The sequence below is a fragment of the Grampus griseus genome, assembly GCF_964374135.1.
Source record: "Grampus griseus genome assembly, chromosome: 2".
Taxonomy (NCBI): Eukaryota; Metazoa; Chordata; class Mammalia; order Artiodactyla; family Delphinidae; genus Grampus; species Grampus griseus.
Window position 1 is genome coordinate 86,487,076 of NC_139018.1, and position 23,770 is coordinate 86,510,845.

The window sequence follows — 23,770 nt, forward strand, 5'->3', positions numbered from 1 at the left end:
TTGAGCTGGGGTGACAGAAATGAATGAATGTCTTTTCTATTGATTTCTGGGAATCTAGTTTTGTTCTTGGTCACTCTTCCGGTCAACCTGAACAGAGATCTACTTGTCTGATAAGCAGAGTTTCTCTTCCCAGCACATTCGGTTTTAGATTATAGATTCAAGGGGTGGTTGGGGAGAGTGATGCTGGAGCTGGAAGTTTAAGCTGGAGTTTCAGGGGCTACCACAGTGACACTTCTGAAGTTGGTTAGGTTCTGGAACATGTTGCAGTCCATTTCCACAGTGAGCCTCTGGAGCCCCACCTGCATTGGTGTGAACTCGAGTTGGGTGCGCAAGGTGTTTCTGGACTGCACCGAACTTAATCTGAAATAAAGGAAAAGGCAGGTGCTAGTTCTGTCCCAGGGTCATTGCTTTGCTGGTTCCAGTGACTCTGATCCTTACCTGCTTAAAGAAGTGGACTCTGAAGAAATAAACATCCAAGTACCTTGCTGTTAAAACAGAGGAGGTTTGAAGGGGATGGAAGGCAGGAGCCTCCTATGGTGAGCAGTTGTATGTTTGAGAAGAGAAACATCCTATTCTAAGGGCTTCCAAGTTACACCTGTTGTTTCGTTTATCACCTACGACTTCAGTCTGGTCTCGTTCTTAGTAATAGTATGTTTGGGAAGGCTGTTTTGGAACCCTCGTTGCTAACTGCAGTGGGTCCAGTGGGCATATTGAGATGTCAGTATGTCAACAGGTGGTGTTTTGCAGCCCTATTAGCAACCTTCTAGTCTGCCTGTGGACCTTCTTATGTTGACTGAGGGAATGGTGCAGATATTTTTGAGGAGCTTTGCCCCACAGTTGAGCTGGGAGAACACAGAAGTCTGGTTAAATGTTGGTAGTCCCTCCTCTCAACTTACGGGCAAGACTGACCCACTGAGTTTCTTGAGGTTGAGGCAGTGGCTCAACAACCAGACAACCTGTGAGGGACCTCATGGGTGGTAGGAGTAGGCATCGTGAACTCTAAACTGTACGTATGTATTCAGCAGAAGATGCTGTGGACTTCTTGAGAGAAGGAGCAATAATGAACGAAGATACAACATCTAAAACCAACAAGGCACTAATCTAGACTATACAGGGTTTGTGTATATACACACACACACATACACACACACACACAAATCAACAAGGAAAAAAGGCAGGAACACCAAAAGAAAAGTGGGCAAAGTTAAAAACAAACTATACAGAGGAGGAAATGGAAAAGGCTAATAAACATATGAAGAGTTACAAATTAAAACAATAATGAGATATTACCTTATCCTGTTAGACTGGAAAAAAAGACAAAGCTGGGTATTGCCAAGAATGGAGGAATCGTAGGAAGATAGAAACTGTCAAGTACTGCTGGAGGGAGTTGTAGACTCTTGCAGCCATTATGCAAGCCAATCTGATAGCACGTGGTCAAACCAGGTCATATCCTATGTCTCAGCTACTCCATTCCTGTGCATATTTCCCCCCACCTCCCACAGATTTTCAAGCGAGTATGTAAGGGGACGTATATCTGTAGTGTCTGAGAGTTGGAGGCGCTGTGGAGTGGCGTGGTAGGAAGTCGGGGGTGTACACAATGGAGTAATATGTAGCAGAAGCAATGAACTTGACATGTGGATGAATCGTAAAAACATAGTTCTGAGTGAAAAGAAAATTAGACGTAACACCATTTACGTAAGTTAAGAATACAGTACTCATGAAGCAACAGTACTCATACATACTAAAAGGATATGAAGGGTGGTAGTGGGAATGGGGGTAGGGAATAGGAGTAAAAGAGAATGTAGAAATAAACAAAATTCTGTATTGTGTTGTCACTAGTAGAATGCAGCTCTCTGGCTTCACTGAGAGGTAGCCTACCCTCCCTGTGGCATTCCCTCCCACCCAGCCCTAACCCCCTCACCTGCATTCACCAGCAATACCCAGGCTCTCCCTGTGTGACCAGAGCCGCGGCCAGCATCAGGTGCCCGAGAGGCACAGAGCCTCCTCCGTCACTCCTGCACCCACATTGGTGGCCCCAGGATGAGAGAGGCCCTAATCCTTTAGTTTAACTCTGGCAGGTATTTGCTCTGTCTCCATAGACAAAACAAAAAGACAGTCATCGATCTTGGGTTCCTGCCTTTCTGACCAGTTGAGATGTTTTTGTGGGTTGAGAAGCTTGCGGTCTCTTACCTGTAGCTCTTCTCTCTGTGAATGAGTCCCCTTCCGAAGATGGAGATCACACAGCCCTTCATGGGAGCATCTAAGGAGTTATGGATGCTGACTGAGGCCGTAAGGGGCTGATGTTGCTCTGCTGTCTCTGGCATCTGTGGGAGATGCCAAGAGCACAGAGCTGCAGTCGCTCCTTCCCCTCCTGGCCACCCTCCCTGAAGCCTCCTCAGTTACTCTCCTAGCTCTGCCATCCTCACCCAAACTCCACAGCTGACTTCTCTACTCCTCTACCTGCTCTTCCTGCATTTACTCTCACCCTTGACCCATCACTGACAACTTCTGATGGTGCCTTTCCCTCACTTAGAAACTTTGGAGGGTTTCCCATTGTCCTCAGAATCCAGCTTCGGTTGGCATTCAGAGCCCTTCCTGATCTGCTTCCAATCTACCTGCAGGCTCATCTGTTCCTCCCCTGACTGCAAGACACGCCAGCCTCTTCGGGCACCTTCGGAGCCTCAATGCACCCCTCAGGCTCCCCTCCTTTGGGCCTCTTTACTCAGCCTTCTCTCTGCAACGGCCTTCCCCCACCTCTGCACTGAAAGCTTACCCATTTTTCAAGGCCCAACACAAATGCCACATCCTCCATGAAGTCTTCCCCAAACCCACCAGCTGGAATTAATCCCCTTTACTTCACTTGTCCCAGAGCGACTTTGTACCTCTCCTAAAGCTCTGACATTGTGTTGTGTCTCCCTTGCCCAACTGTAATAACCTCTTCCAGAGCAGACACCAGGTCACATTCGTTTTGGTCTGGGTAGACATGTGGAAAGAGTACTGAACCAAGAGCCTCTAAAATGTCCTATTTTTATGATTGTGGGCATGATGCTCTCTGGGACTGTTTCCTCCTCTGAACAATGGGAACAATTCCACCTCCCAGGGCTTTTGTATTAAAAGAAGTAAAAGAGGTGAAAATACATTGGCACATGTACAAAGTGCTAAATAAACATAGGCTGTTATTATCTCTGTAAGTATAGAGGCAGCAACTGGGAAGACCCCAATTTTAGAAATCTTTACTTAATCTGAACTAAAGTTGGAAGATTTAAACTTTAATAGCATGTATAAGAAACGATCTCTTTCAAGAGAAGGAGCTCTCAACCCAGCGTTTCCTGGTAGTTCTTCAGCACGGTCAACTGCTGAAGCTGGAGAGGCTCGGTGCCTTCTGCAATGGGGACCTGAGTAGCGGCAAATGCCAGTGATATGGGGAAGGACTGGTGCCTACCTCGATGGCAAGGTGTGGTCTGCAAATGGCGATGTCTTGCTGAGCAAAGCAGGTAGGGCTGGAGTGTGTTGCCATAGCGGTGAGTCTGAGGAAACTATTCTCTGGTGGGTTTTGTTTAAAATTGGAGAAGGACAGGAAGGTGGAGATTTTCTCAGCTGAAACATATGACAGGTGGAGTCAGCGCCCAGGGGTGAGTGCATGCGCCCTGGAAACAAGCAGTAGTTTCACACACAGCACAAAGGAGTCGGGACCTCACTGAAGCCAGAAAGATGCCTCATTCCTCACAGCAATTTCAAAATTGAACTCAGTCAAGAACCCATCCGTGACCACCATCACTGCCGCCACTAACACTCTTGATGGACCACCTCCACAGGGCTGGGGAAAGGGCCCCTGTGAACTAGAACAAGTGAAGCTCTTGGAGCCTGTTTCCTTGTCTAATAACAATGCCTACCTGGAGGGCCGGCTTGTGGTTCACGAGACAGTCATTAAGTGCTGGTCTCAGACCTGCCACCCAGCCGTGGCTGAATATATGTATGCTTAGTCCCCTCCCCTTCTCTGCTTCTGCTCTTTCCCTTTTGCAGAGAAAATGAAGCCATCCTTCGTCCTTGAGGAAGCCTCTCGAGCTCATGTTCTCATTCGCAACCTACAGACATAGACATCTATCCCTGCTGTTAACCCCCCCCCCGGAGGGTGAGGCATCCCCCCTGCCCAAGTCCAGTCCTTTGCTTTTTAAATCAGTGCCCCACCCTGATCCCACCACTGCTTAGCTGTGTAACTTCGGGCAAATTATTTAATTCTCTGTGTCTTGGTCTCCTCATCTGTAAAGTGGGATAATAATGGGTCCTGCCTCATAAGGTCGTTATGAAGATAAATGAGATGATGCATATAGAACATTTAACACCATGTTTGCCAAAAATAAGTGCTCGATAAATGTGAGCTATAATTATTCTAGTTGCCTCTCATTTCCCCAAGGATTGCACCATCAATTATAACCCATCTCTCCTGAGGTTTCCGTCCTTTTCTCTCTGCTGATTCTTCCTCAGCATGTAAGTGGATTCTGCTGTCTCTCATCTTAAAAGAAAACAAAGAACACCCTCCTCCCCAGTGTCCCTAGCTGACTACCACCAGGTCTCCCTTCTTTTTCCATCCACTCTTCCAGGAAGGACTGCACACCTTGTCTCACTTCCTCAACTCTCAATCTGTTTAAGCCCCAGGAACCTGGTCTTTGCCATTGCTTCTCTGTCAGACCACTCTGTCAGTGGATGCTTTTCAGCCCTGACCTCTCATGGCCTCTCTGCTGACCTTGCTTCGTGCCCCCATCCTCTCTTTCACTTCTCAGTCTCTCACTCTGCTCTTTCCCTGACTGCCCCCTGCACCCCAACATGCTGGTGCTGCCTGGGTTTCCTCCTCACCCTCTCACAGTCCTCTCCCACTCCCCCCACCCCCAATCAGGCCTTTATCTTGAATACCAGGTTTAGGTTTCCAGCTACCTACTGGCCGTCACAGCTTGGATGTCCAAGCTTTCAAATCCAACATGCCACAAACAGAACTCAACATCTTTCTCCCCAAACCTGCTCTTCCCCATTTGCCCTATTCTGGAGGCTCACCCAAGCTGGAAGCACCCTCTCCCCACATACACGAGTTCAATCTAGTCTACCTCTTCAATATGACTTCATTTGAAAAGTGCAGCTAGTTTAGTTTGTCCTTTATTTCTTGGCTTGATTATTACAAAACCTTCCAACCTCCAATCCAGTGGTTGTCAACATTGGATGTACATTAGAATCATATGGAAAGCTTTATAAAACAATCCTAGTGCCAGGCCACACCCCAAATCAATTATAACAGACTCTGACGGTGAGGCCCAAGCATCAGTATTTTTTAAATTCCCCAGGTGATTCAACGTGCAGCCAAGGTTGAGAACCACGACTCTAATACGACCCCTTCCATTCCATTCTGCCCATGAATTTCTGATCACATTGACTCCCCTGGTTAAAACCTCCCACCAGCTCCCCACTGCCCGGAGAACAAAACCCAAACTCCTCAGCAGGACCTACAAGCCCCTTCATGATCTGGCCTTGTCCAGCTCTCACACCACTCCCGCACTCCATCCCTCCCTCCCTTGGAAAGGGATCAGGGTGGAGGGACTGGAGGCAGGGGGACCCATCAGGAGGCTGCTGCAATCATGTACACAAGCACTATTCCACTGAGTCTCTTGCCTGCACATTGGAATCACCCAAGGACTTAAAACTTTTTTTGATGTTTGGGCCAAACCATAGAGTTTCTGACTTAATTGGTCTGGGGTGCAGGCTGAGCATCAAACTTCCCCCAGGTGGTTCTGATAGCAGCAAAGTTGGAGAACAACTGCTCTAGTCCAGGGAATTTCAACCCTAGAATAACCCAGGGAGCTCTGAAAAAATACCAGTGCCTGGATCCCATCCCAACTCAATTAAATAAGAATCTGAAGGAGGAGGAAGAACCTGAGCATATGTCCCTTCTTCCTGGAATGCCCTTGACCCACTTTTTTTTTTTTTCTTTTTGTGGTACGCGGGCCTCTCCCGTTGCAGAGCACAGGCTCCAGACGCGCAGGCCCAGCAGCCATGGCTCACGGGCCCAGCCACTCCGCGGCATGTGGGATCCTCCCGGACTGGGGCACGAACCCGCGTCCCCTGCATTGGCAGGCGGACTCTCAACCACTGCGCCACCAGGGAAGCCCGCCCTTGACTCACTTTACTGTCTGACACTGTCCTACTCAACCTTCAAGACCGAGGGCAGCCCGATTTACCTGGGGGCAGTCTGCTCCAGCCTGGGTAAGACGCTAACCTGCCATTGTACTCTGTTTACCTTATCAAACACTTCTTACACTGTCTGTTTGCTTATATAACTGCAATCAGAATTGTGGGGTTTTTTTCCCTGTGTGAAGCTCAATAAATATGTGTTGAATGAGAAAGAGAGAGAGAAAAAGAGAGAGAGAGGGCACACCAGGGGCTAGATGCTATCTCTTCAGATCTGCAGGGGGTGCTGTATGGCTGCTGCCTGCCCAGGGCGGGAGCTGGGTGTGTGGAGTGTCTGGGGAGGGGGGCCGTAGAGAGTTACCTGAGTTGGCCCTGAGTGTAAGGACAAGCTTCTTCGTCCAGAGCTTGGCAGCAAGGACACCATTGTAGTACACTGCCTGCAGCCCAACAGCCAGCTGCACCTCTTTATCATGGTCACTAGGGTTTAACAAGTTCACAGAGAACCGGGCGTCCCCTCCCAGGGCTAGGGAGCTGGGTGCTTCCAAGAAGAAATGTAAAGGATCATCAGTCTCGAGACTGGGAGGTTGGATGCCATCGTCTTTCCCATGTTTCATTCTGTTTTCCTGGACCTTCTCCAGCACCTCTTTTTCTTGAAGAGATCCTGAAGAATGGAATAAACAAAGCAGACCTCTTACCCAGCAGCTGTAGACCCTTCTAATAGCAGCCCAGGATTAAGGTTCATTTCCCCGCTGCTGTTCAAATGCCAAAGCCACATGAGCTTTGCAAACCTCTAGGTCCATATTTAGCTAAAAAAAGATCTGTGTTAGACCCACCACAGATACAGTGTATCTCTTCCAAGCCACTCACGGGATCAAGTTCTTCAAGTGCTATGAATTTGCCCCTTGAACGGTGAGAGAGCTAGTTTTTGTATAAGTTGCAGGGACTTGAATCTTCCTAAGTGAAGAAGTTTGGACTTATTCCAAGGGCAATGGAGGCCATGGAATATTCTGGAACAGGAATATTCTGTAACATAATTATATTTGTGTCTTGTGAAGCTCATTCTGGAAACTGTAAGTTGAAAATAGAGTAATGATGGGGAGACTGGAGGCGGGGGTCTAGTTAGGAGGCTGCTGCAATACTTTAGACGAGAGATGATGAGGCCCTGGATGACCTACAGGCAATGGGGAAAGAGATGAGGAGATGGGTGTGAGAGTACAGTGGGGTGGTGATGGGGGAGACTCAAGGACAGTGCAGGGCTTCTTGTTTGGACAAATGGGTGGACACTGCAGTGGTGGGCTCCAAATCAGCTTGGAGGGGTGTTGAAGGAGAGCAGAAGATAGAGAACATCTCTTGGCAGCTGGGCTTGGTATTAACTGTGCTGTTGTATAGCAGTGGTTCTTAACTGGGGGCAATTGTGCCCCCAGGGGACATCTGGAAATGTCGGGAGACATTTCTGGTTGTCACAACTGGTGACAGTGGTTGAGGGGGAGCTGGCATCTAGTGGATAGAGGCCAGGAATGCTGCTGAATGTCCTATGGTGCACAGCCCTCCACAACGAAGTTAGCCAGTCCAGAATGTGAATAATGTCAAACAGGGCTGAGAAATCCTGTTTTATATGGTGGGGAAAGGACCTCTCTTTGGCCTGCGTGTGTCTGGCCCATTCTTTTCCTCCTGTTGCTGTTTCAGGGCCCTCCTCTGCCCAGTACCTTCAGGATACTTGTAGTTCTGCGTGATGTCCTCACAGCGGTCACAGTCCACACCCTTGGTGCTGATGTTGTTGCCAACATACTTAGTGTTGGAGTCGGTCAGCTCCAGGGTCCCATCCTCATGGCACTTCCAGACCACACATGAGGCATTTATCGAGGCAAAAATGTCTGATACTGCAGGGGTCAGCCCCAGCGTCCCCTCCTTGACTGCTTTGACTGGGACCAGATCACAGGCCTCCAGGACTGAGGGAGAGAAAGGGAGAAAGGTCGGTGAGTGAGAGGAACCACGCCCAGACCTCAGCTTGGGTCAGAGCTCACAACAGCAGTCCCCATCCTATGCCCTATTGTCCCTCCCCTGGGATCAAGGTCAGAGGTGGGCACTAGGCAAGGTTTCTGAGAGGGCACTGCTGAGGTGAAACTCACTATTTAGCGACAACACTTTTTGGTCAAGGCCTATGGCAGGAGCCCTCTCAGAAACTGGATAGGTAATAACCTCAGAGGTACAGAGTACACGGGAGTTCCTAAGCCAGCTTGACTACAGATGTGATAGGGATAGGTTGCCTTTGCTGAGCACTTCCTATGTGCCAGGCTCTGTGACAGTTCTGTTCCTGGGAAAGGAAGAGCCATCCTTTTATAACTCCTGAAGATTCCTTTTCTGAGCTTGAGCCTATCCTGATATCCTCTTCATCCACATCCAGAACCCCAGAAGTCCCACTCTACAAGCTGTCTTAAGACCCTCTGCCCTTCCATGAGACTCAGCTCCCTCACCTGTTGCTCTGAGGGGGGCTAGTCTCCCTGAGACCTTGGGGCCAAGATGGCTAACTCATTTGTTCCCTTGAGCCTGTGGGCATCAGGTCAGCATTCTGCTGGTCACTATCATTCCTGGCGCTTCTCCTGTTTTAGGGGATGCAGACCCCCTTTGGACCACCTGCTACCCCTCTTTCCTCTCCGAAGGACTCTTTGTCCTCCTGCAGCTCTGTGCAGCCCAGGGAAGTCCTGGGCCCATGCCCAGGCTTTACCTCCACCTCCATTAGGGGCACTTGGGTACAGAATCTGCCATCCGTCATAACCCTGGGGCAGAGCAGGCCGAGCCATCCAGCACTCCGTGGAAGTCTGGAAGATCCTGAAGGTAGCAAAGGAAGCAACTCAAATGGGGAAAAAAAGAGTCCCGAAGTGGTCCTAGAAATGACAGAGCTGTTAGTAGGGGGATAGGAGGATGCTGCATAAAAGTGGTTGCAACACTCCTGGGAAGGGGCATGCACTCCACAACTCACCCTGACCATCAGCATGCTGCTGTCAAGAGTCTTGAAGGCCTACTCTCAGCAGGGCCCCTTGGGGTTCCCATGGGTGACACCCCGCGGGCTTGGAGCCCTTCCAGGTCTGGGACCTCATCCCCTTCGGGCTTCTCACCAGATTCTGCCTCTGTGGCCTTCTCCATTCTGAAGCCCCTCCTCACTGTAGTACTCATCTACGAGCAGGCCCCCGCCAGTGCCCTGGGCTGAGGTGAACGTGGTAACGACGCGGGCAGGGATTCCCAGGCCTCGCAGCACTGCATGGAAGGGGGCAGGGGGTCAGGGCACCAGAGAGGCCTGGGATATGGAGGGCAGGGTACATGGCTAGCGTTTTCAGGGTCTCCTCTGGACACCGGGCACTTTCACTATCTTAAATGCCAGGTGACATTGTGGAAAGAGAAGGGGCACAGGCACCAGAAAGTTAGAATTGACACCAGCCAGACCCAGGCCATATGAGGGCCCAGAAACGAGGAACAAACCAGTTACACAGCAGGCAGAGTACACAGCGGAGGGAGGCTTACGGGATACACAGCAGGGCTTGCTTTCCTGGGGCAGGGCCAGGGGAAGCTTTGGGGAAAAGTGAGTTTGGGAGCAGAGCTCGCCAGATGGGCCCAAGTTTGCCAAAGGGGCAAAAGGAGCGGCAGCTGGTTGGGAGGAGTTGCTTGGGATAAGTAGCTGGTTTCTTGGCCAGACGGAAGCAGAAGCAGTTATAACTGCACCGGAAGCAGTTATGGGTGTGATTGGAGGCGGGGAAGTGCTGCGGGTGGAGGAGGGGCAACCCAAGAAGCAGGGCAGACACTGCACCGTCGCCAAGGGGACGTTTGGGTGCGTCAGGCAAGTCTGCTCTGTACCTGTGCAAGCAACGGCGGCCAACACCCAGGCCTGACCATCATACACGGGCCTCCCCTGGCCCTTGACCCACTGCCGCAGGATGGGCGCGCTGCCCCGGCGCTTGTTCAGCAAGGCCTTTTCCTCGGTGGTCTGGATCTGCGGGGTGGGCAGGACACTCTTCTCCTTGAGGGCGTGCAGCTGTTTGGGGAAATGTGAATGGGCAAGGAGGGCTCATCACAGTTCTCCAAGGGGGCGTGAACAGACCACCTGCATGGCAATCACCTGGAACTTGTTAAAGCTGTGTGTCCCTGGGCAGTGAAAGCACTGAGTCCTAACCACTGGACCACCAGGGAATTCCTGGGAATCCTTTTTAACAAGTCCTCCAGAAGCAGGGCTTCATGGACCGTCGTGAAAAACAAAACTCAGGACACAAGAGCGGCAGGAGGGCTGCCCCTTGGCCTGCCTGGCTCCCATTCCTTGTAAGTGTTTGCACCTGGGGCCTCGAGGCCCACGCATCCCAAGCTTCCTCCCCCTCGCAGGCTGGCCCTGTCCCTCACCAGCTCTTCAGAGGCGTGGACGGAGCCACATGAGGAAATGCGGGACACGTTATTCCTGTGAGAGAACTTTTAAGGACAACAGGAAAGCACCAAGCTACCTTCATGGGAATAATTTAGAAATGAGAACAAATGCCTTTGACCACCTTAGCAGCAAACACTGGGTAAGATGGATGTGACCCCCTTCCTCCCAGGGACCTAAGCCCCCAGGTTGGGCTGGGGGTGGGGAGGAAGGGAGGGGCCAAGGAAATCCGGGCCAGTTTTAGTCCTTGCTGGCTTGTGTCCTGAGGGATGACACCTCCCTGTGCTTTTCTCTCCCCTGTGGATGCTACTGTCCTTCCCTCCTCACTCAGAACCTTCTTCAAGGACTGTCCCCCACACCCTGGGAGGAGGGGACCACTTGTGATTTGAAGATCGCCAGGGCCGTAGAGGTGGGGCAGCTCTGTCAGAGGGCTGCCGTCTCGTCACCTCCCCCTCCCGACCCTGTCCTCACTCACCAATGCACCCAAGACACGGGCCACATGCACGGGGTTGCCCCACTTCTCCACCCGCTTGTCCACGCTCAGTAAGTCCAGGCTGAGGTCGATGACATCCTCCTCGAACTATAAGGACCACACAGGGCCATGATGGTGGGTGTGCAGGTCAGGCATTCTTCCCACAAGTCAACCCCGTCCCCTCGTCCTTCTCCAGACTCAGGCTCCACTCCTTCCTGCCTTGCCCCCTCGGGAGTTCTGGCTTTTCCCTCTGCCCCCAGGGCTGCCTGGTCCCTGTGCCCGGCACTCCAGCCCTTTGCCTCTTCTGTCGTCTGACTCCTGATAGCGTGAGCTCTTGAGCGCCAGGGCCGTGTCGAGTCCTCTCATTTCTATCGTTTTCTGTGTCATTTGCTCCCACTGCCCCTGACAGGGCAGTCCTGTGTGGGGGCAGATAAGACGGCAGCTCCTGCTCTTGAGGAGCCCGGGGTTAGGAGTGAGGGGGACATGTGGCTGCTTAGGCTACAGATCTCAGCAACATGGCCAGGGCTCTAGGAGAGATACCCACCCAGAGAGCACAGTGGAGAGAGTCACTCTTCCTCTGGGGGCTGGGGAAGGCTTTCAGAGGGCCTTAAAAGATGGGTAGGAGTTTTCCAGGGGATAAGGGAGGGAAGGTATTCCTGGCAGAGGGAACATTCAGCCTGCACATTCAAGGGATGGCCAGGGGCTGGAGCATGGAGTGGCTCTTGGGGAAAGGAAAGCAGTGGCCCGGCTGTGAAGAGCCTTGCATGTCAAGCCCGGGGATTTGTGTTTTATCCTGTAGATGGTGGGAATTTAACAGAGGTTTGATTTGCGTCGTCTTTAGGAAGATAACTCTGGAAGCTGTGGAGGATGGTCTAGTGTGGCTCTGAGGGAGGAGAGGTACCACGGGGCTGAAACTGCATAAAGAAATGGCCTCATGACCAGGGGATTTTGGACCTGCCCAGTCTGTTTGACCTGAGTACTGAAGGTTATGGGACACTCACTGTCCCCGAGGCTTCCCCGGAGGGCCCTGTACCTGGCCAAAGTCCCAGGGCTCAGCCTGGATGCAGTCAGCTGTGCCCAGGAAGATGAGGCCGTTCTGGTTCAGCAAGTACTCCCTGCGTTGAGCTTCATTCGCCAGGAACACAGCATCCTCTGGAGAGAAGCAGGCAAGAATGAGGCTCTGGGGGATACTGGGCTTGCCCTCCACCTCCAGGCCTCTGCCCTCCATGCTCAGGTGGGATTCAGCTGCAGGCCTTCTCTTCAGCTCCAGGCCTGATGGGGACTGAGGAGGAGCCCCCTCTTTTCACCCCACTGGGATCCAGGCTCCTCTCTGGTGAGAGTGGGGAAGGGGGTCAGAGTCCCTGGGTCAGCCATGGTGACCTTCATGGTCAGCCAGCCAATAGGAACAAGCCAACCTTAAAAGGCCTGCTGGTTCCCGAAGATACTTGCAGCCAGAGTGCTACTGAACCAAGAGAATTTGGCAACAGCCCAGGGAGCGTCCCAGGGGGCCTGTCATGTCTCCCTCACAAGTTCAACCAAAAAAAAAAAAGTGATTCCGAAAAACCAATCAAACGTGTTGACAGGCATGAGCAGAAGGGAATTTGAGCAGGTATGTGTAGAGCGGTAGCCAGAGCATTAGTTTCCACCCAGGGTGTCCAAGTGGGTCTGGGACTCCTATGGTCTCTCCCCGCTGCCTCTCCTGCTGTCTTCATCCGAGGGTTGGGCTGGGGATCATGAGGAGGGTGGGGGCTTTAAGGAGGCCATCACCCACTCTAGGAAGCTGGGAGCAGCAGAGGGACCTGCTCTGCTTGCCAAGTGTCTCCCTCTGCCTGGTGCTAGGGGTGAAGTGGGGGGTGGTAGACTAGTTCCTGGGGACTAGAAAGAGAAGAGGATTTCCAAACCATCCCCCAGGCATCCAACTGGGATGAGGGTACTCAAAGTAAAAGAAGGATGGCATATTAGAAATCAGGAATCCCTGAAAAACCTGGGACAGAAGATCACAGAACCATGGGCCCAAGGAGCCCTGGGCCCCTGCCCCTCCATACTTAGTACTGTCTGTGAAGTCAGCTGGACATCACTTCTTTGGAAATCACTTTAAACCGAGGTGTTTGGCCCCAGGCCCTGCAGGCTCTGGGAAGTACATTTTCAGAGCATAGGTAGCAGCCCCTCCTCTTCTCTGCTTGGGTGTAGCCCCTCCCCCCTTAGTAAAGTCCCTGCTTATGAATAGGATTCTTTCATTACAGGGTGCAAAATTTCCTCTTGAATCCAGGAGAGCCCCATCTCCAAGTATGCTAAGATGAGACTGAGTCCCACATAACCTCTGAAAATCTCTTACCTCCCAGGTGAGCAGTGCCAACAACTCACTCCTGGCCAGACAGACCCTGCCCCCCTCCACGCCTCCCTCACCCCTATAGAGAGGCCTTCCCTACACAGGTCCCTACAAGCCAGGCATGGAGGCAAGAATCCTGGCACTGAGTCAAGACTGTGAGCTCCCTCTGAACCAAGCACTGTCCCAGAACTGTCTTTGCTGTGTCTTTGCTCTGGCCATCAGGGTCTAGCTCTGGATGTGGGCTCAAAGTCAGCGAGGCAGGTACACTAAACCCTCAGTTTTGGAGGGAATGGCCTGAGGGTCTTTCAGTGTACGGAGAGCCATGGGGCCTCCTCCAGCTGAAGGGGCCCTGAATCCACACTCACCCACATGGGGCAAGGGCACCTCAGTGGACACTAGTTCTCATCCATTGTTCAACCTGCCAAACCCCTTGGAGCAGAAGCAAAGGGCCTGAACTGAGGAGAGACAGGGCCACCTGAAAGAGGGGATACTGCAGAACCCCAGCCTGGGCAAAAGAAGTGGAGATAGGGAGCTCACTGGGATTCAGGTGCCATATAGAAAGGGCATCAGGTACTGGGGTGCAGGAACCTGGTAAGATTTCTTCTACTTCCCCTTGTTCCCAGCCCTGCCTCGTAATGAGGCCGTGAAAGGAAAAGGCTCGTCTGGCATAGCAGGGACAGGCAAGCAGGAGGAAACTTTTCCCGTCCCCCAAACAACCGTTCAGGGAACACAAAGGTTTAAGGTGGGGGGTGGCAGATTCTAAAGGGAAGACAGATTCAGTCTTCAGAATGGGCAGGAAGAGGAAATGTTCTCTTAGCTCCTGTTTGGAGCACGTCAGCCATGTCTGATGACTTTTCTAGATGAAATAGTCCCGACAGCTAGAGCTGAGCTTTGCCAGAGGTGGCCACTGGAGGCCACCTGACCCCAGGAAGTCCACCCAGAGGCTGCTGAGCTAGGGAGGCTGGCTGTTTGATTTGTTGCTCCAGGCAGATATTGGGATAGGTCATTGTGGAGAGAACCCAGCAGTCTGTAGTAAGGACAGAACTAACAAGTGGAGAAAAGCAGAGAGCTCAGAAAGGAAGATTTACTGTGAAGTTGAAGCTGCAGCTTTGGGCCCCCCACCAGTACAGACCCCTATAAGCCCAGGGAGGAGCCTTAGCAATTCAAAATTCTGTGTTCTTTTTCTGAAAGAGGGTCCCCCAAATTATATAAACTTCAGGTGCCACAAAACCTGGATTCACCCTGGAGACAAACTATGGGAGCCCAGGGAGGGAACAGAGAAGCCCGTCCCTCAGGTCGCCTCTTTTCCTGAAGCGCTTTCCAGCTCTTGGCCCCTGTCCTGTTATAAAAGAGGGTAGTTCTCCTAGGGTCATCTCAGTGAGTCTCAGCTCCTGTGACCAAATAGCCTGAGCCAGCACCAGACAAGCCTCTGCTCTCAGTGGGAAGCCCTGGGCTGCTTCTTCCAAGATGACCTCAAGAGAGGACCCTCGGTCTGAGAGGCCATTCATCCGGAAGGCAGGCACCACAGGAGCTGAGTGCTAGTGCCGCCCTAGAGGGAGCTGGGTCCCGAGGCCTGGAGCAGTCGCAACCCCAGCTCCGGGGCCTTGAGTCCTTTGTAGCCCAGGCTGGCCAAGGTCCAAACTCACCTCGACCCCAGGGGTTAAAGAGCAGCGTGAACTGGCCCAGGCATTGCTTCCTGCCTGAAACCTGCAGCAGGAGCGAGTAGTGGCCAATGACAGCGTCTGCGGGTGTGGTCACAGAGATAGTCCAGGACTGGTCATCTCTCTCCTCCACCATTGCACTCCACCACTTCCGGTCCCCAAGACTGGAAATTGAGAACGTGGCTTGGGTCTGGTTGGCCTTGGAAGGCTGCTCTCCTGCAGTCATACAGAGATGAATTGGTCATTTGGATCTCTTTGCCACAACTCAGAGTAACAAAGTGAAGTATCCCAAAGATGGAGCAAGTGAAAATTAGATTAGGAGGAGAATGAAAGCAGCCCATCCAGGAATGGGAGGCAGTAAAGGGTGATGGGAGAGCACAGGTCCTCAGCGCTCATGGACCTAAATCTAGAAAAGGTTCATAGTGTATAACATGGGTGTAGTAATGATACCTCTTTCATAGGGCCAACGTGAGGTTGTTTTTTTTTAAATACATTTATTTATTTTATTTATGTATTTTTGGCTGCATTGGGTCTTTGTTGTGGTGTGCGGGCTTCTCATTGCAGTGGCTTCTCTTGTTGCAGAGCGTGGGCTGTAAGCATGCAGGCTTCAGTAGTTGTGGCACATGGGCTCAGTAGTTGTGGCCTGCAGACTGTAGAGTGCAGGCTCAGTAGTTGTGGCACACGGGCTTAGTTGCTCTGCAGCATGTGGGAACTTCCTGGACCAGGGCTCGAACCCGTGTCCCCTTCATTGGCAGGAGGATTCTTAACCACTGCACCACGAGGGAAGCCCCCAATGTGAGGTTTTAATGAGATATTGCATGTAAAGCCCTTGGCTCAATATCTGACATGTAGTACAGATTCAGCAAGTAGTAGCAATTAAATGTTATATTTAGCCTAGGTTAAATCCCATTCAGACTTTTCTACAAAACTGATGTTATATATGCAACAAAGGGACCCCTTAGTGATAATGCGGCTGAGAAACTTCTGAATCATAATAAATGCTACTTATTACGCATATTATCTCATCCTCACAGGCCCTGCCAGTGGGCAGGACTTCTGGAGGCCCAGGTGCAGTGTGAGCCATGTGCCCCTTGGTGGGCAAGAGAAAGAAACCCCCAGTCCTGCTGCCAAAGAGGTCGAGGCCTGCCCCACTCACCAGTTTGTGCAATGAGGACTACCTTCTTCAGGGTATGCAAAAATGTGCGGATTGGAGCCCAGAAGTTCAGGCTGATGGTGAAGGGCTGCCCCCTCCTCACAATGAGGCGCTGGGAGCTGATGTCATTGGTGTGGTGCTCTACATTGTTTCTTGCTGCCTGGAAGTCGCAGCTCTTGATCCCCAGGCCTGTTGTGAAAAGAAAGAAATCATGGAGACTAGGCAAATATGACAACGTCAGTAAATGCAGAGACGCTGGAGTCAGAGACCAGGGTTTAAATCTTTGGCTCAACTCACTTACTAGCTGTGCGATCTCAGGCAAGTAACTTAACTACTCTGAGCCTCAGTTTCCTCTTCCTTAGAACAATCATCCCTCCTTGCAGGGTTGTGGAAAGCAAATGAGGCAATGTATATAATACGCTTGGCACCATGTCAGACACATAGTAAGTCCCATTAAGTAGGACTGTTACTATTATTAATAAGAGCGAAGCTTGTTCTCATCGTCAACCCCACTTTCTGGTCCCAATCCAGAAGCAATGAATAAAATCCAGAATTTTGCTCACCCCTACTCATTTTTTTCCTAAGAACACAATCAGACAACTTTTAGAGCTGGTTTTGAAATCACTGAGTCCAATTGTTTTGTTTTATAGGTGAGAAGAGTGAGGCCCAGAGAGCAGAAGCAACTCACTCGAGGTTGCATGTGGCTCTTTCACCTAAAGGCTCATTAAACCCTTGGTACCATGCAGCCCAGAAAAACGCTACAAGAAGGGGACCTGTGAGTATCATGACGTCCTCTCAGGCAGTTCTCACTTTACATCGAGAACTTGTAAATGTAAATGTGCTAACAGAGGCCCCTGAGATTTCTGCATTCTCTGCTGCTGCCTGTTTCCCGGCTTGGTGTCTGCCTCTGCCCCTTTTAGTTGGATTCCCTGGCTCCTACCTTCCTTCTCTCCCATTTAGCTTTGATGTACCACAACCCAGTGAGAAGAGCCATGTTAGGATGATCCTGGGATAAAGAATATAAATCCGTTTAACCACCATCATCATCTTACCACCATCATCATGACGATGACCAATTTACCACCAACAACCTACCCTATTGCCACTCCATAGCCACGCTCCCAGTACCATCGCTACCACAGCACCCACCACCACTTCCCACCATAATCCACCTCCGTCATCTCCACTGCTGCCAGCACCGACTACTACCCTTCCCACCAGAGCCACACAACCATTACCTCCAGTACCACTAGTACCCACTGCCAGCCCCCACACCTCAGCCCCTCCACCAGCAGCAGCACCCGTTTACTATCCCCCCACCATAGCCCTACCGCCATCACCTCCACCACCATTAGCACCCACTACCACCTCGCCGTCACGGTCACATCATCGTCACCTCCACCACCATCCTGCTTCTTTTAATGAAAACATGTAAGGATGGAGGAGCTACTGAGAGCCCAGTAAGCCCTGTGGAGAGCAGGCTTGGCTCACCTTGTCCCATGGCTGCAGGCTGCTCTTATCCACTTGGCTATAGGAAATGCCTGTCTTGAACTGTTGCTCTGAGCTTCCTCTCTGAATCTGTCTTCCAGACAGAAAATGATGAAGGCACTTTTGTTGGCTTAAGAATCTGTAAATACTGGAGTTTCCTTCTGCTTCCCCACATGTTTGTCTCTCCTGCTCCTTCCCCTCTGGTATCTCTTGGACCAGCTGCTAGGAGTTCCCCTTTCTCGTTTTATCTCTTGTGCCAGGAGGCCCAGACAGGGGTATGTCTGACAGGCTGGAGTGGGGGGTGGAGGGGGGCAAGATCTGACAGTTGGAGAAGCCCAGGTAAGCTGCTAAGCCTCTTGCTTCAGTGGCCTCAAGAGACCCTCAGAGATGTTACCTGGATGACACTGAAAGACTCTGGAAGGAGGCCCATATCCAACTCCAAATTCAGGGCCTAAACATATCATGAGCTGCAAGCTGTTAGATGTTCATGGGCCATTTTGATAGTATAAAGAGAGAACATGTGTGTCTGCAATTCATCTGTGTGAAAGAGATTAGCGGGTGGAATTTGTTGGTGAAAAATAAATGTCCTAAAAGCAGAAGCAAGAGCTCTGCCTCCTCCAAGCCTGATGGGCTTGAGACACTCTACCAGAAGGTCTGGAACTCTGTTGGGACTTAGGACTTCTGTCTTTCCTATTTCTACTTGTTTAGTCAACAAGGACACGACACAGAGGAGGATCTCCTATTTAGCCCTCTTTGGCCTCCTGGGTTTTATCTGGGCTTCTGAGACTGTCACCAGAAGCTCTCTCAGGTGCAGCTGGACTGGCCTGCATATATATGGCATATCTATAGAAGGATATAAAAGAAACTACAAAGACCATTGGTTGCCTGTGGGGAGGGGAGCTAGGGAATGGGGTAAGAATGTGATTTTTCTGCTGTTTACTGTTTTGTTTTGTTTTTAAACATCTTTATTGGAGTATAATTGCTTTACAATGGTGTGTTGGTTTCTGCTGTATAACAAAGTGAATCAGCTATACATATACATATATCCCCGTTTCCCCTCCCTCTTGCGTCTCCCTCCCACCCTCCCTATCCCACCCCTCTAGGTGGTCACAAAGCACCGAGCTGATCTCCCTGTGCTATGCGGCTGCTTCTCACTAGCTAGCTATTTTACATTTGGTAGTATATATTAGTCCATACCACTCTCTCATTTCGTCCCAGCTTACCCTTCCCCCTCCCTGTGCCCTCAAGTCCATTCTCTACATCTTTATTCCAGTCCTGCCCCTCGGTTCTTCAGAACCTTTTTTTTTTTTTTTCTAGATTCCATATATATGTGTTAGCATACGGTATTTGTTTTTCTCTTTTTGACTTACTTCACCCTGTATGACAGTCTCTAGGTCCATCTACCTCACTACAAATAACTCAGTTTCGTTTCTTTTTATGGCTGAGTAATATTCCACTGTATGTATGTGCCACATCTTCTTTATCCATTCATCTGTCGATGGACACCTTGGTTACTTCCATGTCCTGGCTATTGTAAATAGAGCTGCAATGAACACTGTGGTATATGTCTCTTTCTGAATTATGGTTTTCTCAGGGTATATGCCCAGTAGTGGGATTGCTGGGTCATATGGTAGTTCTATTTGTAGTTTTTTAAGGAACCTCCATACTATTCTCCATAGTGGCTCTATCAATTTACATTCCCACCAACAGTGCAAGAGGGTTCCCTGTTCTCCACATCCTCTCCAGCATTTGTTGTTTGTAGGTATTTTGATGATAGCCATTCTGACTGGTGTGAGCTGATACCTCATTGTAGTTTTGATTTGCATTTCTCTAATGATTAGTGATGCTGAGCATCCTTTCATGTGTTTGTTGGCAATCTGTATATTTCTTTGGATAAATGTCTATTTAGGTCTTCTGCCCATTTTTGGATTGGGTTGTTTGTTTTTTTGATATTGAGCTGCATGAGCTGTCCAAGCTATACTGTTAAATGAAATAAGCAAGGTATAGAACAGTGTGAACAGTATGTACCTTTGTATAAAGGTGTGTGTGTGTGAGAATATATATAAATTTGCTTGTGTTTACATAGAATGTTTCTGGAAAGTTACTGCTTCTATATAGGAAAATTCAGTGCCTGGGAGTAAGGCTTTTTTCTTTATGTCCTTTAGTGTCTTTGTACCACAGGAATATATTATGTGTTAATATTAAAAAAACAAAAAAAACCCCAAAACTTGTAGGAGTAAGAAAAGGCTGACCAGAAGACTGTTTTCACCACTGTGAGCCCCCTACCTGGGAGGACAATGGGGGAGTTGTGGGTTGGCTCCCCTTTTGGGGTTCCACTTCTGGCACTAGCAAAGAGAATCTTCTCTTTCCTGATACAGTTTCCATAGAGCTTCACAAATATCCACTCTCTGGCAGTATTTCCATTGGGCCACTTTTAGAGAAGCCTGTGATGAGACAGATACTACTGTGTTTTGGGGGAGCTGGGGAAAGGCCAGTGGGAGATGTGAGGAGGATGTAGGGAGGAGTGACCAGAAAGGTCTGTCCTGCTTCCTCTTGCACCCACACCTTTCAACGCCCCAGCCTCTGACAGAACAACAAACTTTCAGCTGGTGTGGACCCAAGAAGGATTCATTTATTCACGTGACACAAATATTTGTTGAGCACTGTTGTGATTCTGGAACTGTATTAGGCACTGACTGGTAATATAGTAATAAATTAGCTGGGTGTGTACTTGCCACCAAGGAGCTTATATTCCTGCAGGGGCAAACAGACAGTATTAAGTGCTTACACCATTAATTATTTACTTGCTGTTGTGACAAGTGCTATAAAAGATAAGTTCTGAGTTCTAGGACCTAGATGTGGAGGTCAAGGAAAGCTTCCCTGAGAAAGTGATATTTAAGCTGAGAAACTGGAAGGGTAAACAGTGAGCTAGGCAATGGTACAAGGGATGGGGTGGGAGGAGAGAAAACAGCCTGTGAAAAGGCCCTAAGGCAGTAAGCAATTGAAGGAATGCCATGGGACTGGAGCACAGATTATAATGGGGAGAAGTAAGGGAAGGGCTCCTCTTGCAGAGTTGAGTTAAGGATTTTTAATTTTATCCTTAGATCACTGGGGAGCTATTGAATGGTATTTTAAGCAACAGTGTCACACAAGCAGATTTTCATTTTAAAAAAACCACACTGGTGGGCTTCCCTGGTGGCGCAGTGGTTGAGAGTCTGCCTGCCGATGCAGGGGACGCGAGTTCGTGCCCCGGTTCAGGAAGATCCCACATGGCGCGGAGTAGCTGGGCCTGTGAGCCATGGCCGCTGAGCCTGTGCGTCTGGAGCCTGTGCTCCGCAACGGGAGAAGCCACAACAGTGAGAGGCCCACGTACCGCAAAAACAAAAAAACAAAAACAACCCACACTGGCTAAAATAGGGATAGTAAGTTATTTAAAGGGAGCAAAAGTGGAAGAGAGAGGACCAATAAGGAACAACTGTAATGGTTCAAGTGAGAGATGACAGTGGCCTGGTCAGAGGAGTATTGGTGAAGATAGAGGTGGACAGATTTTTTTTTTTTTAATATTTATTCACTTATTTGGCTGCGCCAGGTCTTAGTTGCGGCACGCGGGATCTTTAGCTGCTGGCACGCGGGCTTTTAGTGCGCCATGTGGGATCTAGTTCCCTGATCAGGGATCAAACCCGGGCTCCCTGCGTTGGGAGCACAAAGTCTTAACCACTGGACCACCAGGGAAGTCCCAGAGGTGGACAGATTTGATGGAAATGTAGGAGGTTAAATTGGCAAGACATGCTAATGGCCAGGATATGGAGGGCAAAGAAGAAAAGATATTCAACGTGACTCCCAGCTTCAAATAAATTAATCATGCCAGTACATTGCTTTACAAAGCACTTTCACATACATTATCTCATATCATCTGACCTCAATCTTGTAAACGCAGTAAGGAATCAATATTCCAATTTTATTGGTGAGAAAACAGGTTCAGGGAGTAAGCATGTTTATTTTAATGAATGAATTAATGAATAAATCGATTACCATACTGCCTTGTTCCAGAAAGAATTTAAGATGACTAACAATGAAACATGATGTGTCAGAAGAGCATATATTAAAACAATGCAAAAGATGAAAGATGAATAGAGATGGAGACAAAACAGAGCAAAGATGAGGCTAAAAATGCACATCAAACCTACCTGTACACATGCTGTCCACACACTAGAAATTCATCTCTAAGCTTCCCAGTATTTGAGGCTTTCCCAAGATCTCACAGTGTATGATAAAGACTGGACTCCACTAGGGTTTTCCAGCTCAGATCCCGTACATCTGAGTTCATATTAGTCTGTAATCCAAACCACCACTGACAAGGTCTCTGTAGTCAATCTTTTTTTTAAAACAAAAACTCAAGCATTTCAACTTCTAAATATAGCAGAATAGCTTGATACCATTGCCCCTGTTGAAAATTACTAGAAATCTGACTAAAATATCTCAAATTCCTGTCTGAAGGAATCAAAGGCAGCAGAAATTTGAGGGATCGTAGGGAGAAGAGAAGCACAGAGAGGTAAGTCTGACAGAGTGCCACTTTTTCCTTTGGGACACTTGCTGATTCACTATTGGCAGATGACAGCCTGAGGATCTGAGCAGATCTCTGGCAGTCTTACAAGGATGAAGGATAAAAATTGGAGTTTCAGAGCCATTAAGGATGAATAACCCCAATAAACACCCTAGGTTATCAGCAGGGAGCCCTTAAGGGCTGTACCCCAGGAGTAAATGTAAATAGGAAATAGACGAACACTTACAAAAACTGACGCCTGATTTTGATTGTTTTTAGGCTCTCATTCAATGGAAATTTTTACTCCTGCTGACATTGTTATGGATGCTATTATCACTATTATTTATCTAATAAGGTTCTAAATGTTGGAATAGCAGAGAATGGTTTAAAAAATTTTTATCGTGATAGAAAATATATATCATAAAATTTATCATCTTAACCATTTGTAAGTGTACGGTAGTGTTATGTTTACATTGTTGTGAAAGAAATCACCAGAACATTTCCATCTTGCAAAACTGAAACTCTATACCCATTAAGCACAACTCCACTTTGCCCCCTTCCCTCAGCCTCTGGTAACAATCATTCTACTTTCTATATCATTAATTTGACTAATTTAGATACTTCATGTAAGTGGAATCATATTGTATTTATCCTTTTGTGACTGGCTTATTTCACTTAGCATAATGCCCGCAAGGTTCATCCATGTTGTAGCATGTGACAGGACTTCTTTCTTTTTTAAAGGCTGCATAGCATTCCATTGTTATGTATATACCACATTTTGATTATCCAGTCATCCACTGATAGACATTTAGGTTGCTTCCACCTCTCGGCTACTGTGAATATTGCTATGAACACGAGTGTGCAAAGATCCCTTCAAGACCCTGCTTTCAATTCTTTTGGATATATCCCCAGAAGTGGGATTGCTGGATAATATGGTAGTTCTATTGAAATGTTTGCGGCATTTTACAATCCCACCAACAATGCATGAGTTCCAGTTTCTCCACATTCCCATCAATACTCATTATTTCCTGTTTTTCATATTAGTCATCCGAATGGGTGTGAGGTAATATTTCTTTCTCTCTCTCTCTCCTTTTTTTTTTTTTTTTGTTCTTTTTGAGCGTGAGAGAGACGGGATTTATTTTTCTGGTTCTAAGAATACAGACGTTCACTCTTATGAAGAAAGGATTCCTGATTTGTGATCCCTGTACACTGTGGAGCTGCCGCAGAACACTGCACTCTGCTTTCTTTCAGGACGAGGGATAAAGAAAACTTAGAAGTTAAAGATACCTATGCCTATATAGTCATAGAATAAGCCATTTTATTAAAATTAAAAAGGCTTGCTCACTCTCCACTCTGGCAGCCCCGTGTTCCCCTCTGGCCATTTCCGGGCTCTGCTCCGCACCAGGGTCCCAGGTCCGACTGGGTGCCGCCCACCCCGCCCCCCTGCAGCCCCAGGCCCTCCTTCCTGCTGACTGGATGCAGGGCCAACGAGGTGGACACCTCCAGGCCCCTAAGTTTAAGCTGTTATTGTCGTAGGGCTTCTTT

At 49.2% G+C, this 23,770-nt stretch overlaps 1 protein-coding gene across 1 annotated transcript; it reads right to left on the reverse strand.

The window, feature by feature from the left end:
- Positions 1 to 197: 197 nt before the first annotated feature.
- Positions 198 to 17,695, reverse strand: EPB42 (erythrocyte membrane protein band 4.2; the record flags this gene model as incomplete). The annotated part of the gene is given in 14 exon segments (XM_082647611.1): positions 198 to 360; positions 2,191 to 2,324; positions 3,443 to 3,597; positions 6,536 to 6,835; positions 7,881 to 8,123; positions 8,900 to 9,003; positions 9,291 to 9,429; positions 10,024 to 10,201; positions 11,055 to 11,159; positions 12,085 to 12,203; positions 15,027 to 15,257; positions 16,198 to 16,383; positions 17,597 to 17,599; positions 17,602 to 17,695. Coding segments are annotated over 14 exon segments (2,154 nt in total).
- Between the last annotated feature and the right edge of the window lie 6,075 nt (positions 17,696 to 23,770).